Source organism: Neofelis nebulosa, chromosome 7, assembly GCF_028018385.1.
Source record: "Neofelis nebulosa isolate mNeoNeb1 chromosome 7, mNeoNeb1.pri, whole genome shotgun sequence".
NCBI classification, from domain to species: domain Eukaryota; kingdom Metazoa; phylum Chordata; class Mammalia; order Carnivora; family Felidae; genus Neofelis; species Neofelis nebulosa.
Window position 1 is genome coordinate 96,761,431 of NC_080788.1, and position 14,361 is coordinate 96,775,791.

The 14,361-nt window shown below is 42.2% G+C and overlaps 1 protein-coding gene across 2 annotated transcripts in view; it reads right to left on the bottom strand.

The window, feature by feature from the left end:
* MDGA2 (MAM domain containing glycosylphosphatidylinositol anchor 2) overlaps positions 1 to 14,003 on the bottom strand; it is an 875,114-nt gene extending 861,111 nt beyond the window's left edge. For both annotated transcript variants that reach the window (XR_009264432.1, XM_058738955.1), the window contains exon 1: positions 12,631 to 14,003. Coding sequence is in view for 1 of the 2 variants with exons in the window: in XM_058738955.1 (XP_058594938.1) it covers positions 12,631 to 12,910 (280 nt within the window). In the remaining variant the exon portion in view is untranslated. The remainder of the gene's footprint in view (positions 1 to 12,630) is intronic.
* Positions 14,004 to 14,361: the final 358 nt, after the last annotated feature.

Consider the following 14,361-nt stretch of genomic DNA (forward strand, 5'->3'; position numbering starts at 1 on the left):
GTAAGTTTCATGTATGGCATATGAGCTAGCTTGCATGTTTAATCATAGGAAGTTATATACACACATATATGAATAAAGCTTAATAATACATATAACAATATACACAAATACTTATTTTTACATATACTTCATATATGATTCCAAACTTAGGCACAAGTAACTATATGGTGGTTATTTAATTTTTCATCCATCTCATCCAAAGATCAGAGTATAGCATAATATGCACAAGCACCTAGTACAAGGTGTGGCCATAGCAGACACTTAATAAATAGCAGTTATTTTATCAAAAAAATTACTAGATCTTATTTTTAGTTCTTTTTCAATAATAGAAAAAGAAGGCATATAATTCAAGTTACCTAAATTTAGTTTATAGATGAATTTTAGTATCCTCATTTGGATACAGATATGTCTGATGCTCTAAAAGCTCACTAAAAAGGGGAAAAGACCTACTGTAAAGACCTGGCCAATAGACACGGGGGATGGTCTTCTCAGAATACCAGTGACACTGGGCTTCAAGTGTACTCATCACTGTACTGCAAACAAAATAAACTGACCATGTAGTGCTATTATGCAGCTAAGAAAAACTTCTCTTCGGTCAACTGCAAAAAACAGAAGGAAAGACAAGTAATGTAAGTTTCTAGAGGTAATGTAAACTGGTGAACAAGAAGAACATGAAAGTATCACAAAGGGATATTTAAAAACAAAATGAATGTTAGTTAACAGATTGCATGCCCTGCTGACAACACTGAATCAGAGTCATCTCTGCAAGAGAAGCTGGAAAGCCATCCAATTCCTCCAGCTTAATCTAAAATGTATACTAATCCAGGACACCTACTCTATGAATACACAAACACACTCACACATACACACATACATAAACACAATTAATATAGGTGAATATATTTTTAGAGCATATACATATATGCTCTATATACAAATATACATTTATAGTGTGTGCATATCTATTTATATCTAGACAGATAAGAGTCTTTTAATATTTCTCTGAAACTGAAGAGGTGGGTAAGCCATAAAGGTTTCAAAGTACTTCCTTCGCATAAGTAAGTTTAGAGTTGAGGTATGAACAAGTTTGTTTTCAATGATGATAGAAAACTAAAAACTTAGATGCTTTTGAAGTGCTCACCCAAATAACATATAATTAGAATAGAGTTCAATGGTAAAATCATGAAGTCACAGTGAGCAGAAAGGAGACTTTCAACCCCAGCTGCTGCAACTGGAGAGATGTTTGTTAGTGAAGCACAGGAAATAATCAGAGAATAAGTAGCCTCTGAGTAAAAGGCTGCAGCCCCCTGGGGTTATTCTTGTCTTAGGTAAAGAATGGGAAGTTTAGAAACCCTAACCTTCACAGCGATGATGTCACCATGTAGCTTAAATATTGCAGGGAGTGGTGATGACAGAACAGACTTGCATCTCCTTATGCAATGATACGTAGATGAATCTATACATGACAAAGTGAGAATAAAATCACCCAAAGATTGAGCACTGATTGTGAAGTAAGACTGAAAATTTTAGAATTAATATAGTAGGGACGCCTGGGTGGCTCAGTCGGTTAAGTGTCCGACTTCAGCTCTGGTCACGATCTCATGGTTCATAGGTTCAAGCCCCGCATGGGGCTCTGTGCTGACAGCTCATCTCTGCCCCTCCCCCTGCTAGCACTCTGTCTCTCTCAAAAATAAACATTTTGTTAATTTAAAAAATAAAACGAATATAGCAGCTCTACACAGGGGAACAGTACAGGTGGAATAGTCCAGTGTGAAAATTGAACCAAATGATAAATGTAAGTGAATAAAAGAACAAGGGGAGAATCATAATAACAGTGTAGAATAACCATGAAACAAGGAGCAAATTCAGAAGCAGGGTAAAAATATTAACTATAGCGCTTGTTGATAATAACTTCACTAATTCTGAGGTACTGAGGTAACACTGACAACTCCAAAACTACACAAAACATCAGTTGAATCTGTGCACATGACAGAATCTCCTGTGTATGCCCTTATGGTGATTTACTTCACTAAGTCAACACTGTTCATTCCACATAATGGGGGAAATTATTCTCAACTAATAATTTTTTGTCTGCTTAAGGTCCTAAGAAAATATGACCCTTTGGTTTTCTCACGGAACCAATATTGTTACTTGACCAATATTCCCAACGAATATCTAACTAATATCCTGATACTCAAATGACAGCCTAATTTTTCCCATCTAATTAGTGATATGAATAGGGATTATTTATGTGAACTTTCACCTACAAAAAATATAGTATTTGCCGAGTATAATTAAAATTCACTAGTACAAAAATGTTTTCATATATATATATACATATATGTATACATATATATACATATATGTATACATATATATATACATATATATACATATATGTATACATATATACATATATGTATACATATATATACATATATGTATACATATATATACATATATGTATACATATATATACATATATGTATACATATATACATATATGTATACATATATACATATATGTATACATATATATACATATATGTATACATATATATACATATATGTATACATATATGTATATATACATCACAGTTTAATGTTGACAAAATTCCAACCTTTTCGGTTAATTCTAAAGATTTTTTTAACAATTAGTTGAGTAGGTGAGAAATAGCAATTTTGGTCAGTTTTGGACCAAAATTAGATGCTATACACAATAAATGTGCAATAGCCTCATTTAATAATTTTTCATTTTCCCTGTTTTTATTTTTATACTATCAAATATTTATATTTTTACAAGTAATTCCTACTTTTTTTCCATTCAAATAGTTTACATTTATAGACAGCTAATTTTCAATTAGTGTCAAAGAGCAGGACATTAAGAATATTCTTGCTCCTTGGGGCACCTGGGTGGCTCAGTTGGTTAAGCATCCAGCTTTGGCTCAGGTCATGTCTCGTGGTTCACGGTTCAAGCCCTATATCGGGTTCTGTGCTGACAGCTTGGAGCCTGGAGCCTGCTTCGGATTCTGTGTCTCCCTCTCTCTGCCCCTCCCCTGCTCTTACTCTGTCTCTGTCTCTCTCTCTCTCTCTCAAAAATAAGTAAAACATTTAAAAAAATAAAAATAGAAGAATATTCTTGCTCCTTGATACAAAAGCAAGATTTATATATAATCTGAACACACACATGTAAATACACTCATGCACATAAAGTTTAGGTTACACTAATATTCAATGGAGTTCTTTTTTTTTTAATGTTTATTTATTTAGTTTTGAGAGAGAAAGAGAGCAGAGACAGACCAAGACAGAAATCCCAACCAGACTCTGGGCTGTCAGCGCAGAGCCCGACCTGGGGCTTGAACTCACGTACCATGAGATCATGACCTGAGCTGAAATCAAGAGTTGGACACTTAACCAACTGAGCCACCCAGGTGCCCCTCAATGGAGCTCGTAAATGAGGCAGAGAGTGGGGTTAGCAGTTCCCCACTGCCACCCCCCCGCCAATAAGGAGCAGTAGAAGAAATTCCAGGGTTATGCAAATTGAGAGAAAGAGGTTAGCTTGAGGTGCAATACCAATTATATGTGCACACAAGATGTAATATCAATAGCATTTTCATGCACATATTAATATTAGATATACTGTTTAAAATATAACACTTATTTTCTGCTAGACTGACACACTGGAATGTTTTTCCTGAAAAAATTACTTCTTCTCTGTTACTAGTTCTGTACTCTGTTCTAAGAACCAAATGGCAGGCCTATTATGAGGTCCAATTGCTAGCACACCTGAGTGTACTTTCTTAAGGAGATGGAGAACACTTTTCATGCACTCTCCCTCTATCCCAGGTATAAAAAAGCAACTATACATTTTTATTCTTGCTTCCCTTTATGTAACAGCCCACTTTCCTAACAGTTGACTGCATGTGGAAACGGAGGGATACAGACGTTAAGATTTTTGTCCATGGTCACCCAGTAAAGCAACACAGCTGAACCAGAAGCAAGCCTAAATTCCTCAAGTTTTCAACCACATCTTGCTGCTTTGCACAAGGGTAAAAAACAATAATGAAAGCACATACCTCACTTTTCATAACGACAATGCATTCATCTCAGTGGCTGTACATTTGTAAAAATCAACATGACATTTCAAGTCATTCTGGACCCAGAGTCCACTGCTTCTAAGTAGTATACACTCTGAAAGGGCTTTGAAAAGTCTTTGACTTTAAGTCCAAGAGGAACTGCTGTGTAGGTTCAAAGCTTCCCAAGGTTGCCAGAACTTTAAACACAACTGTCTTAACTTCTTCTTTTTTTAATGTTTCTTTTAAAACCTTATTTATTTTGAGAGAGAGAGAGAGAGAGAGAGAGAGAGAGAGAGAGAGAGAGAGATAGTGGGCAGGGGAGGGGCAAAGAGAGCACGCATGCGTGCGCGCGCAAGGGGGGGGGGCAAAGAGAGCGCACGCAAGCAGGCTCCACACTGAGTGAGCCAACAAGGTGCTCTGATAACTGTCTTATCTTCTAATGAGCAGTCAGTTGTCTTCAAACTGACCAAATCCAAAATCTTGGTGGACATAAATATCTGAGCACATTCTAGAATATCACACAATGAAATTTATTTCCCAGACTTACAGACTTTTGCAGGGGAAGGTGGAGGCTAAATGGCAGATAATGTCTTTCTAGTTGGGTATACTTTGGAGAAATAGCTTAAGCTTTCTTAGATATGCATTCTAGGGTTATTTTTCCTTATGCACCATGATTCCTACAGCTGGGATCTGTGCTGTGGCAGTGCATTTCCACCTTCTTTATCAGTATTATGCCAACCTACTTTCAAGGCTCAACTTAGGATGTATCAGCTTTTTCAACTTTCCTCCATCCATAATATCAACGGTAACTGCTCTCTGTTTTTTAGGCACAAACTTATATATTTCTTACAGCCTTACTTTGTCTGTTTCCCCATTTAGTTTTGTCTCTTCAATTAACTTATAAACTCTTTCAGTTCACAGCTTTTACACCACACAGCTACACGTTATCCACAGCAGTTATACATTGATTTGTTGACTGAATTACCAGAAGTTACCCTACATTTGCCCAGAATCTGTACAGAATTTCCACTGGCTATAGTTTCTGAAAAATTGCCTGTCTTCCTCAGATTTTTCTCTCCTTGGGCATACTCACATCACAGGAGCCCCCTCCTGTTCAGGAGGACATCTACCTGAGGCAAGGCATGGACTCAATACACAGTTCCACTCAGAAATAACAGAATGCCCTGATGCTTAATCTGTGCCTCTCTGTCCTTATGTACCCAAGTCATACAATTAATTAGTAAGAAGGATAATGTGGTCTGCAGGACCATAGCCTCTATTTAAGAGTTCCTCATCTTTCCCTTTCAGGAGACCAGAAAAATCTTCCTGAAGATGTTTTTCAGGCAAATGGCAAACATTTTACTTCTTCTGTTTGACACACATGAACAAAGTTCTAATTACTTCAGAAAAAAAGTTATTTTGCTTTTCCCCATTACTTAAAGGGTGGATACATTTTCTAACAGTCATTTCTGGCTAGCATCCTATTTCCTACTTACATCTTTCAGATCTGAGCTGCATTTTCCGCTGTCCTTTAGGACTCTGGGAGGCCTAGCTATGAATCAACCTTTCCTCTTTCAGGCAGACATGTCTCCCTTTCCACAGAATCACTCAATGATTTTTATCCCTCCCATTCTCATTACAAAGAAATAAAACAAAAAATAGGCTGCTTGCAGATATGGTAACATGTCACATACTTGACCCCATCTGTCAACCACACAGCAGTAGAGTGTTGAGTTGAGTGTTGAGTGTTGAGTGGAACAGTAAGAAACTGATGTCTCCTACTTTTATGAAAAACTATAAAGGTAGCACACTAAAAGATACAAAGAATAAGTTACCTCATCATTTCTAAAACCCTTGTTGCTACGTAACAATGTCTTTAATTAATATATTTATAGTAAATGTGTAATAGCCCAAAAATATTTTCCTAATATTTGAAATTTCCTGTGATTATAATTTCTGGGGAATGTGTGATTTGGATTATGAAATGGAAACCATCATCTTACTGAATTCAATCAATGATATCAACAGAAATGAAAATAAAGCGTTGTAAAACCAAGCTTAGAAAAGGTATAGTATCTTGAAAAAGTGGTAAGAAACCAAAATAAAACAAGCTTAACTGGGATCAATGTAAGGAGGTATAGTAAGAAAGAAATGGAGGGGCACCTGGGTGGCTCAGTCAGTTAAGCATCCAACTTTGGCTCAAGTCATGATCTCATGGTTGTTGAGTTCTAGCCCAGCATTGGGCTGTCGCTGTCAGCACACAGCCTACTTCACATCCTCTGCCCCCTCTCTCTCTGCCCCTCCCCTGCATGTGCTCTCTCTCTTTCAAAATAAATAAACATTTTTTTTCAGAAGAAAGAAAGAAATGGAATTGCACTGGCATAAAATGGAAAATAAGTGTGTGCCCCAATAATGCAACATGACAAATTTTATTAGTAGGTTGGGAAAAAAATCCTTCCAATGGATGTGCCTGCATTCTGGAAAAAAGAGTTGTGAGATTTCTTTCTGTAAAGAAATCTCACAAACAACACAGGACTGCCATTTGACTGGCATATTGGGTCTTAAAGTAGTGGGGAAATTTAATGACATCTTATAGTCTCTTCTCACAACTTTATAATTGTATAGGCCCAAAAGTTTATTAATTGGATTTGAAAATAAAAATAGGGCACAGTTTCCTATGAATGCAATCATTTATTCAGTCTGATGTAAGTGGTATATTTACACTGACAGTCACTGAAACAAAGAAATGAAATTTCATTTTGTAGGACTATTCAGTTAACAGCAATAACAATGAAGCTGAAAACGCTCACCCTATTCATACCTGAAATGCCCTCATTATGATACTTTGCTTGTCCCTCCAAAATAGCCAAAAAGGAGAGTACGACATTCTCCAATTCAACTCAGAACTGATGGCACATTCCCTTAGTTTACTGCAGCTGCCAGAAAGCACCACTCTAGAGCTCAGTTCCAGGACTAGGCTGGTATATCTATCTGCCTTTGCCTTTTGTGGGTTGTAAGCCTTAAACCCAACTCTTTCAAGACTCTTCCCAAAGCATAAAGACCAGGTCAGAGAATGTGAATGATGAATTACCTCTACAGCTAGAAAGCAACCCACGATCACAGTTCCTAACACTGTCTTAAAAAGACATAAACTGAACCCATAAGGCTCATGCTGGTAGGTCTTATCTCCGAAAGCCCCACCACAATCACACTAAAAGAGTAAGCTGTGAAAGAATACAGAGCACATTCCTTCAGAAAAATTTGCTTGTAGCCTACTTCTCAAAACAGACTTAAGGCGGTTCACCTTATAAAACAAAAACAAAAATAATTGTATAGTATCAATAAGAAGAGTCAGAATCAGAGACAATAAAATTAATCCAAGAAATCAAGACCACGAAAAATGCTTTCCTTGGATTTCTTTAGTGATATCTCTATTCACCAGAACTCCATCTCTGCACTTTTACATCGGAGTCCTAATTATCTTCACCCTGGCATCCTTTCTAACTTATTCTCTAGAAAATGATTCCTTAGGCTTGATGTACAACCTGCTCAATCTAAAATACTTAATAGCCCACTTAAGGACTTTCCTAGGGATCTATAAGACATGAGCAAGTAATATTATTTAAATAACCTTCCCACTTTGCATGCAAATTCTCAACCGTGAATGGACAAAAATAATCCCAAGATACAAAGGACAGCCCACTCTTGGTGATGGTGATATGATGGTGGCCAAGGTGGTGACAATATGAGTCTGTTTATGTGTACGTGTATTGAATATAGGAACAGTGGGGCGAAGAGTGGGAACAGAGAAAGAGCTGGCTGTATGTGGTAGAGCTTTAGATTGATTTTTTTCAGCAACATTTATTAAAGTTATATCCCCCTCTCCTGCCATAGGCTGACACCCTAAATATGTGTTCAGCCAAAAGCAGTCTCTTATCATAGGGCCTCTCCAAACTCAAAATGGGCAAAAATCACAATTCAACGCACTTAGGATAACTTTGCCATGAGGACGGCAACATCCTGGGACTGGATGCAATGGTCAACTGATGTTCTATAGCCCTCTTATTCTTTGGATCAATCTGTCCATTCAGATTCGACCTACTGACAGGCTGAACTATCTTCCAGATCCTTCCTATCCACATTAAATGTCATTACTAAATCATATGATATGAATTGATATTACTGGAATTGAGTGAATATAGCTTGCTAATTTGTCATACACATATGTTTGATAAACTTATTCTATTTATTATTTCCAGCACATCCTGGGAACTATATAGATGGTGCATTAACCATTTCAGGATACCTACTCACTGGTCGATTGGCTCCCATTAAAAACCATTCAGACATGGACTTTTATTTTGTTTTTCGCTTGTAGATTTGTCTTGTGGTAATGCAGTTATAATCTTTTATGAGTCTCCTTGGAAATTAAGGGCATGATAGGCCACAAGTAAAAATACAGTGTGTGGCAATACAGTAGTTTTTTTTTTTTCTTTTTTAGCAAAACAACTGAGAAGTCAATGGGAGATAGGATTCTCAATATATGATTCTAGAGATGTAAGATCTCTAGAAAACACAGTTAAACAGCCCAAACTACAGAAAAACTTACAAAGAAAACTTTCAAAACTAGGAAAATGCTTTGATCGCTTGGCTCTAAGTATTTCAGTTACGTATACATATAGCTGAGGTTTATTATGACCCTTGATGCTATGCTTAATCAGGTATCCTAAAACTAATACAAAGGAAGTCCAACAAAATAATACCAAAAGTTGATACCATTTCACTGTTCATTTAAGGACTCTGGTTTTCAGTGTAAGTAAAAATTAAACTAAAACAAAACTTTCAAATTCCAAGAGTATTCTCAGGAAAAAAACTTTGAATACAAATAACTTTTTAAAATTCAAGAAAGTCAAATCTGTAACTCAAGAAAATGGATTTTAAAAACTACACAAATATAGATATCTCCAAATGAGTATTATCCATCAAAATATTTAACAGCTGTCTTAGGAAGTCTACATGAATGTTTTTTTAATGCTGCTTTGTTATAAAGAATTATTTTTTTTCCAATTTTCCTTTCAGAAGTGTTTTCAAATAATTTATATCCCTGTAATACTATCTCTGGTGTGGGATAGTTAAGAGACATACAGGAAAATGCCAGTTTTTAAATGTCTTTTTTAATGACATCAGAATTATTGATGGAGGGTAGACAGACAGATATAAACTGATGGATAATTTCCCTTACCTAAATGCCACACATACACAAATCTCAGCTATTGTGCAGTAAGTTTCCTAAACAATATTCCAAGATAAATACCAGTAAGTTCCTGGGTCTACAGAACACACTTTTACAACATAAGTATTGAACGTGGTGCCAAAGCTAATTGTGCACAAGAGGAATAAGATTATAGTTACTCAAAACAATATAATCTGTGCATTAAAACAAATATTCTCAATTACTTAAAAAAAACCTGAATTTCACGCTCAGAGTTTTCCAGCCAAGAAGTGGAAGAATGAAGGGACTGACTAGCTACTTCAAAGAAAAGTTGCAATGACGTATTTCTAAATCATGAAGTTAACTTGAGGCTGCAATGAAATAATTTTGTCTGAATTAACTATAAGACAATTTTTATTTCCCCTTTAACTTAGCTAGTAGAAGGAAACATTAAGAAATAATACTTTGTGTGTAACATGAATGGTTTTACATCAGCAAATACAAAGGGATAAAGGGACATAGATTTTTATGGTAGCGAAATTCCAATGTAGATCTTTAAAGTCTGTTTACAACTGCCCTGCTTTCTTACTTATTCGTTTTCATGGTTCTTCAAATAAAATGTTCAAAACACAATTTATAACCTTACACTAACTCTTATGTCTATGTCCTTTCCACAACTGATCAATATTTTATACCTACATAAACTCACTATAAACATTTCGACAAATAAAATTCAAACTACTTTAGGTTAAGAAGGGTGTCATGATTTACACAGTCACAGCAATGAAATCTGAAGTCCTTATCGGTGTTTCTCAGACTTAAGCATACATCACAATTATCACCTAAGGTAAGGAACACAGATTGCTGGGTCCCACACTCTGAATTTCTGATTTAGAAAGTCTGGGAGGGGCCTGATCATTTGTATTTCTAACAAGTTTCCAGGTGAGGCTGATGCTGAAGGTTAGGGGTTCCCACTGTGAGAACCTAACTCTTGTGCTAGAACATATTTAAAAACTAATACATAAATAATTTTTTCACCCACCTAGTAGCTGTAACATTTATAAGGACCAGGGATGTGGATTAATTTTCACAAAAACCCCATTCTAATCCAAGCCAGATACCTAATAGCCACACCAATATTAAAAGAAAACAGAAGGAAAAAAAAAAAAAAAGACCGCTACCTTCATCACAGTGATTAGCTCAGTGGCAGAACTGCATTCCCCTTTGTTGTTAAACATCATGGGCATTATTTCAATGCAACTGTTTCCTACTTGTTTCCACTCCTAGATCTTACCCTTCCACTGCCCAAAATGAAACCGTGCCAGGATTTATAATCCGAATGACAAAAAGTGACAGGAAAATGGTACCATGCCTTTCTAATCCAGACACTTCCAGCATGTCCTGCCATCCCCGAATCTAACTTCTCATTATCTCCTACACACACACACACACACACACAGAGAGAGAGAGAGAGAGAGAGAGAGAGAGAGAGAGAGAGAGAGTTGTTGTTTAATTTTCTTAGCTGGAATGATCTGAACAAATGAAAAAGAAATAAAGACTTGGATATGGGATTAAAGGAATCCAGACTCCCCCATGTTAAGGAACAGCTCCTTCATAAGGCTCTATCTCCAATATTCCTCTATCCCTAGCATCTCAGCCACTCTAAGATGTTCAGAAGTCAAAAGAGCAATAAGTGAATTCTTGCCCTCCTCAAGGCCCCACCTCCTGCTGTCAGCCAAGCAGTAAGATCTGCCTGGAGTTTCAACATCTCTCTCAACATACACACACACCACCATCATGACCACCACCACTACCTCAAGCGGGTTCTCTTTCCTTTGGGAAAGAGGGGCTGGGTAGAGAGGAGAAATTAAGATGCACAGAGGTAGGAGAAAGTGAAACTTTTCTGGCCTGAGCCAAAAAGGGAACTAGGAAGACAAGAAAGAAAAGTGGCAGATGGAGCGCTGGAGGGCCAAAGGTCACCCCTCCCAACGCCCTCCTGACCACCACCTCAAACACTCAAGCCAGGAAAAACACAGCAGAGACAGTAAAAAAAGGCTGGGTCAGATCTCCTGCCTCCTTCCCCACACACCTGTCCATGGCACACACCACGTTCCCAGAGAGTTTAAGTATTCAAAGTCCCCTTGTACCCACACCCACTCTGCAGTAAGTTCCAGGGTCTGCAGGGAAAGCTCTACAAACACTCATGCCCTTTGCCCAGGGACAGCCATTGACCTAGCAGTGCAGCGCTGGGGTCCAAACCCTGGAGTGATACCAAAGGCAGCAGTTGACTGTCCAGCACACCCTGACCCTAGGAGAGCTGTAGCAGAGTGGTGGCTGCTGTCCCTTCCATAGCTGTTCTCTTAACCTTCCTACCATACCTCTGAGATCACAAAAGTTATGTTTCCTTTGTGGCACTGCCTGCTGGTCCCAGGAAACGAGGCACATTTCAACCAGAGTCTGGGTGTGTGTGTGAGTGAGTGTATCTTTCAATCCCGAAAGCCAAGGGTGCCAACTGCTGACAGGCAAAGGAACCTAGATCTGCTCTTGAGGACTTAAAAATCTCCAAATTAACAAGCTCGCCCTTCTCTCAGTCCTAACCGGCCCAAACCTGGGTTTTCCAGAGAACTGTCGTTGTGTTCCTGTTGCAGCGAGCTGGTGTCCTGCCCCGGAGCCAAGACACGCAGACTTGGCCATCCGTTCATTCATGCATTTGCTCATCCATTCACATAAACATGTCCCTTAATTGTGTCTGGCACCGAGAATCTTGCCTGCTATTTTCCCCTCCCCAAGTCAGTATTCATGGCAACGCTGGTGCAGAACGCAACTCAACTGTCACCCCACTTCCTGAGCCGGAAAACGAAGTCATGTAAGCATTCACCAAGAAGAAGGAAAAAAAAAAAAAAAAGGAAAAGGTGGAGAAGAGGAGGCGGGAGACGGAGAGGGATGGGGAGCTCACTGGGGTCACATTCGGAGCTTCCCTTCGGGGGAAACCACGGCACAGACACCGCGGCAATGCAAGGAGCCAAATCATTATTAAATCAAGGACTGCTAGAGCTCTGTTCCCCAGCGGGGATAAATCAAGTGCAAAGCCACTCGTTCGCAAGAGTGCAATGTTGCCGGCTCGACCCAACTCCCAGCCCCAACCGAGGCGCTGGGGGAGCGGCTCGCAACCCAACCCGCAGCGCGCTCGCTGCCTCCTCACCGCTCCCAATAACGTGATGAAGTGTAAATCAAATACCACGCCGGGAGGGGCCCCGGAACGGCGCGAGTCGTGCATTTTCGCTCGCCAGCCTATGTTGCCTAAGAATCACAAGGTCACGATACCGTCGCGATTGCACTCACCATATACTCCTTGGCCAGAGATCCCTTCCAGGAGGACTGTCAGCAGCCACACGAGACCGTACACTAAATCCATCTTCACGTGAACATGAACATATCCAGCCCAGGGGGGATGCAGCGGGACCTTCCGGAGGCCGGCGGCCAGCCGAGCGCGCTCCACTCGCGCCCGGGCCGAGCCGAGGTGCCCAGGAACCGCTCGCCGAAGAAGGAAGCGCCGTCCGTCTGTCCTTCTCCGGCGGCGGCCGTGAGCGGAGCGCAGGAGCCCCGCACACCCCACACTCATGCACACACACACACACACACACACACACGCACACACACACTCCCACAACACAATACCCCGACACACACTCACACGCACGCAGCACTCACACCGGGCGCCTGGGAAAATCGCAGGCGCCGGGGAGGAGCAGGGGGCGTGATGGGAAGGGGACCGGGAGGCGAAGTGTTCTTCAGGGTAGCGGGCTCGAGTCTCCGCAGCGACGGCGGCGGCGGCGCTCTGGGCTGGCGGCTGGCGCGGGCCAGGGGCCGGGGGTGCCGAGCGCTGCAAGCCTGACGCGGGCAGCCACGGAGCAGGAAGTGGCCTCTGACTCGCGGCACGGAGCAGGGGCTTCCTCGCCTGGATTCGCCTTTACAAAGTAACTCGCGAAGGTCCCCGGAGGAGCGTCAAGCGGCGGCAGCGGCCCGCCCGCCCGCAGTCCGGAGCCCCCAGCCCTGCTGTCTTGCCTTCCCCCATTCCATCAGTTGCCATTGCAACGCCAATCCTGTTACACGATACAGGCTCGCATCTCCGAGCGGGGAGAGGAGGAAGAGGAGGAGGAGGAAGAGGAGGAGTGGGGCCAGGGGGACGGGGGTGGGGAGGCAGGGAAGGGAGGGGGGGGGAGAGAAGGAGGAGAGGGACCGAAGAGGAGCAGAGTGTGCGTCTGGAGCTCTCTCGGGCACCAGCCTCAGCCGCCGCCGCCGCCGCCGCCACCACCGTTCTCCAAAATAGCCTTTAGTGCCCCGCCAGCGAAGAGAGGGCTCCGGGCGGCCGCACCGATTCCGGGAGCCGAAAGCAGAGTCCAGGCACCGCCACTTGCAAGGGAGGGAGAATGCCAAGCCGAGACCGGATCCGCACACACGTCTACGCGTGCCCACCGGCACCGCGCGCGTCCTCTTCGCTTCCGCGCCGCCCCCGCCAGGTGGAGGGGTGGGGGCGGTCGGGACAGGCGGGAGTTTAGAGCAGGGAGCCGCAGAAGGGGTTCCCCGCCTAGGCTAACGTAGTGCTGGCATCCAGAGGTGAACGCGGGAGCGGCCGCCTGAAGAGGACACCCGGCTGCGTGGCCGCCGCTCGGGCCCCAGCTGCGGCAGAGGTGTCGGGCCAGGCGGCGGAGCGCCCAGGGCTCGACGCCGGCCGGAATCCCTGGCTGTGCGCGGGGGTGCGCGCCGCGGAGGCGAGAGGAGGAGAAGGAGGAGGAGGAGGGCGAAGGCGAAGCCGAGAGCGGGCGGACGGGCTGCCGGGCTGCCAGAGAGGGAGGCTGTGTGTGGTCACGTTGTGCGCTACGTGCTGAGAGCGCGAGCTGCTAGCCGCAGCTGGGCGACGTCAAAGCCGGGTGCGCGGCTCTGCCGCCTGCCTCCGCGCCTCCTCTGCCTCCTCTGCTCCGCCTTCGCTCTGCCTGCCTGTGTCAGCCGAGGAGCTCATCAGTATGGACAGCGCCAAGAGGCTCCGCGAGGCCGGCGGCATCCGGCCTCCAG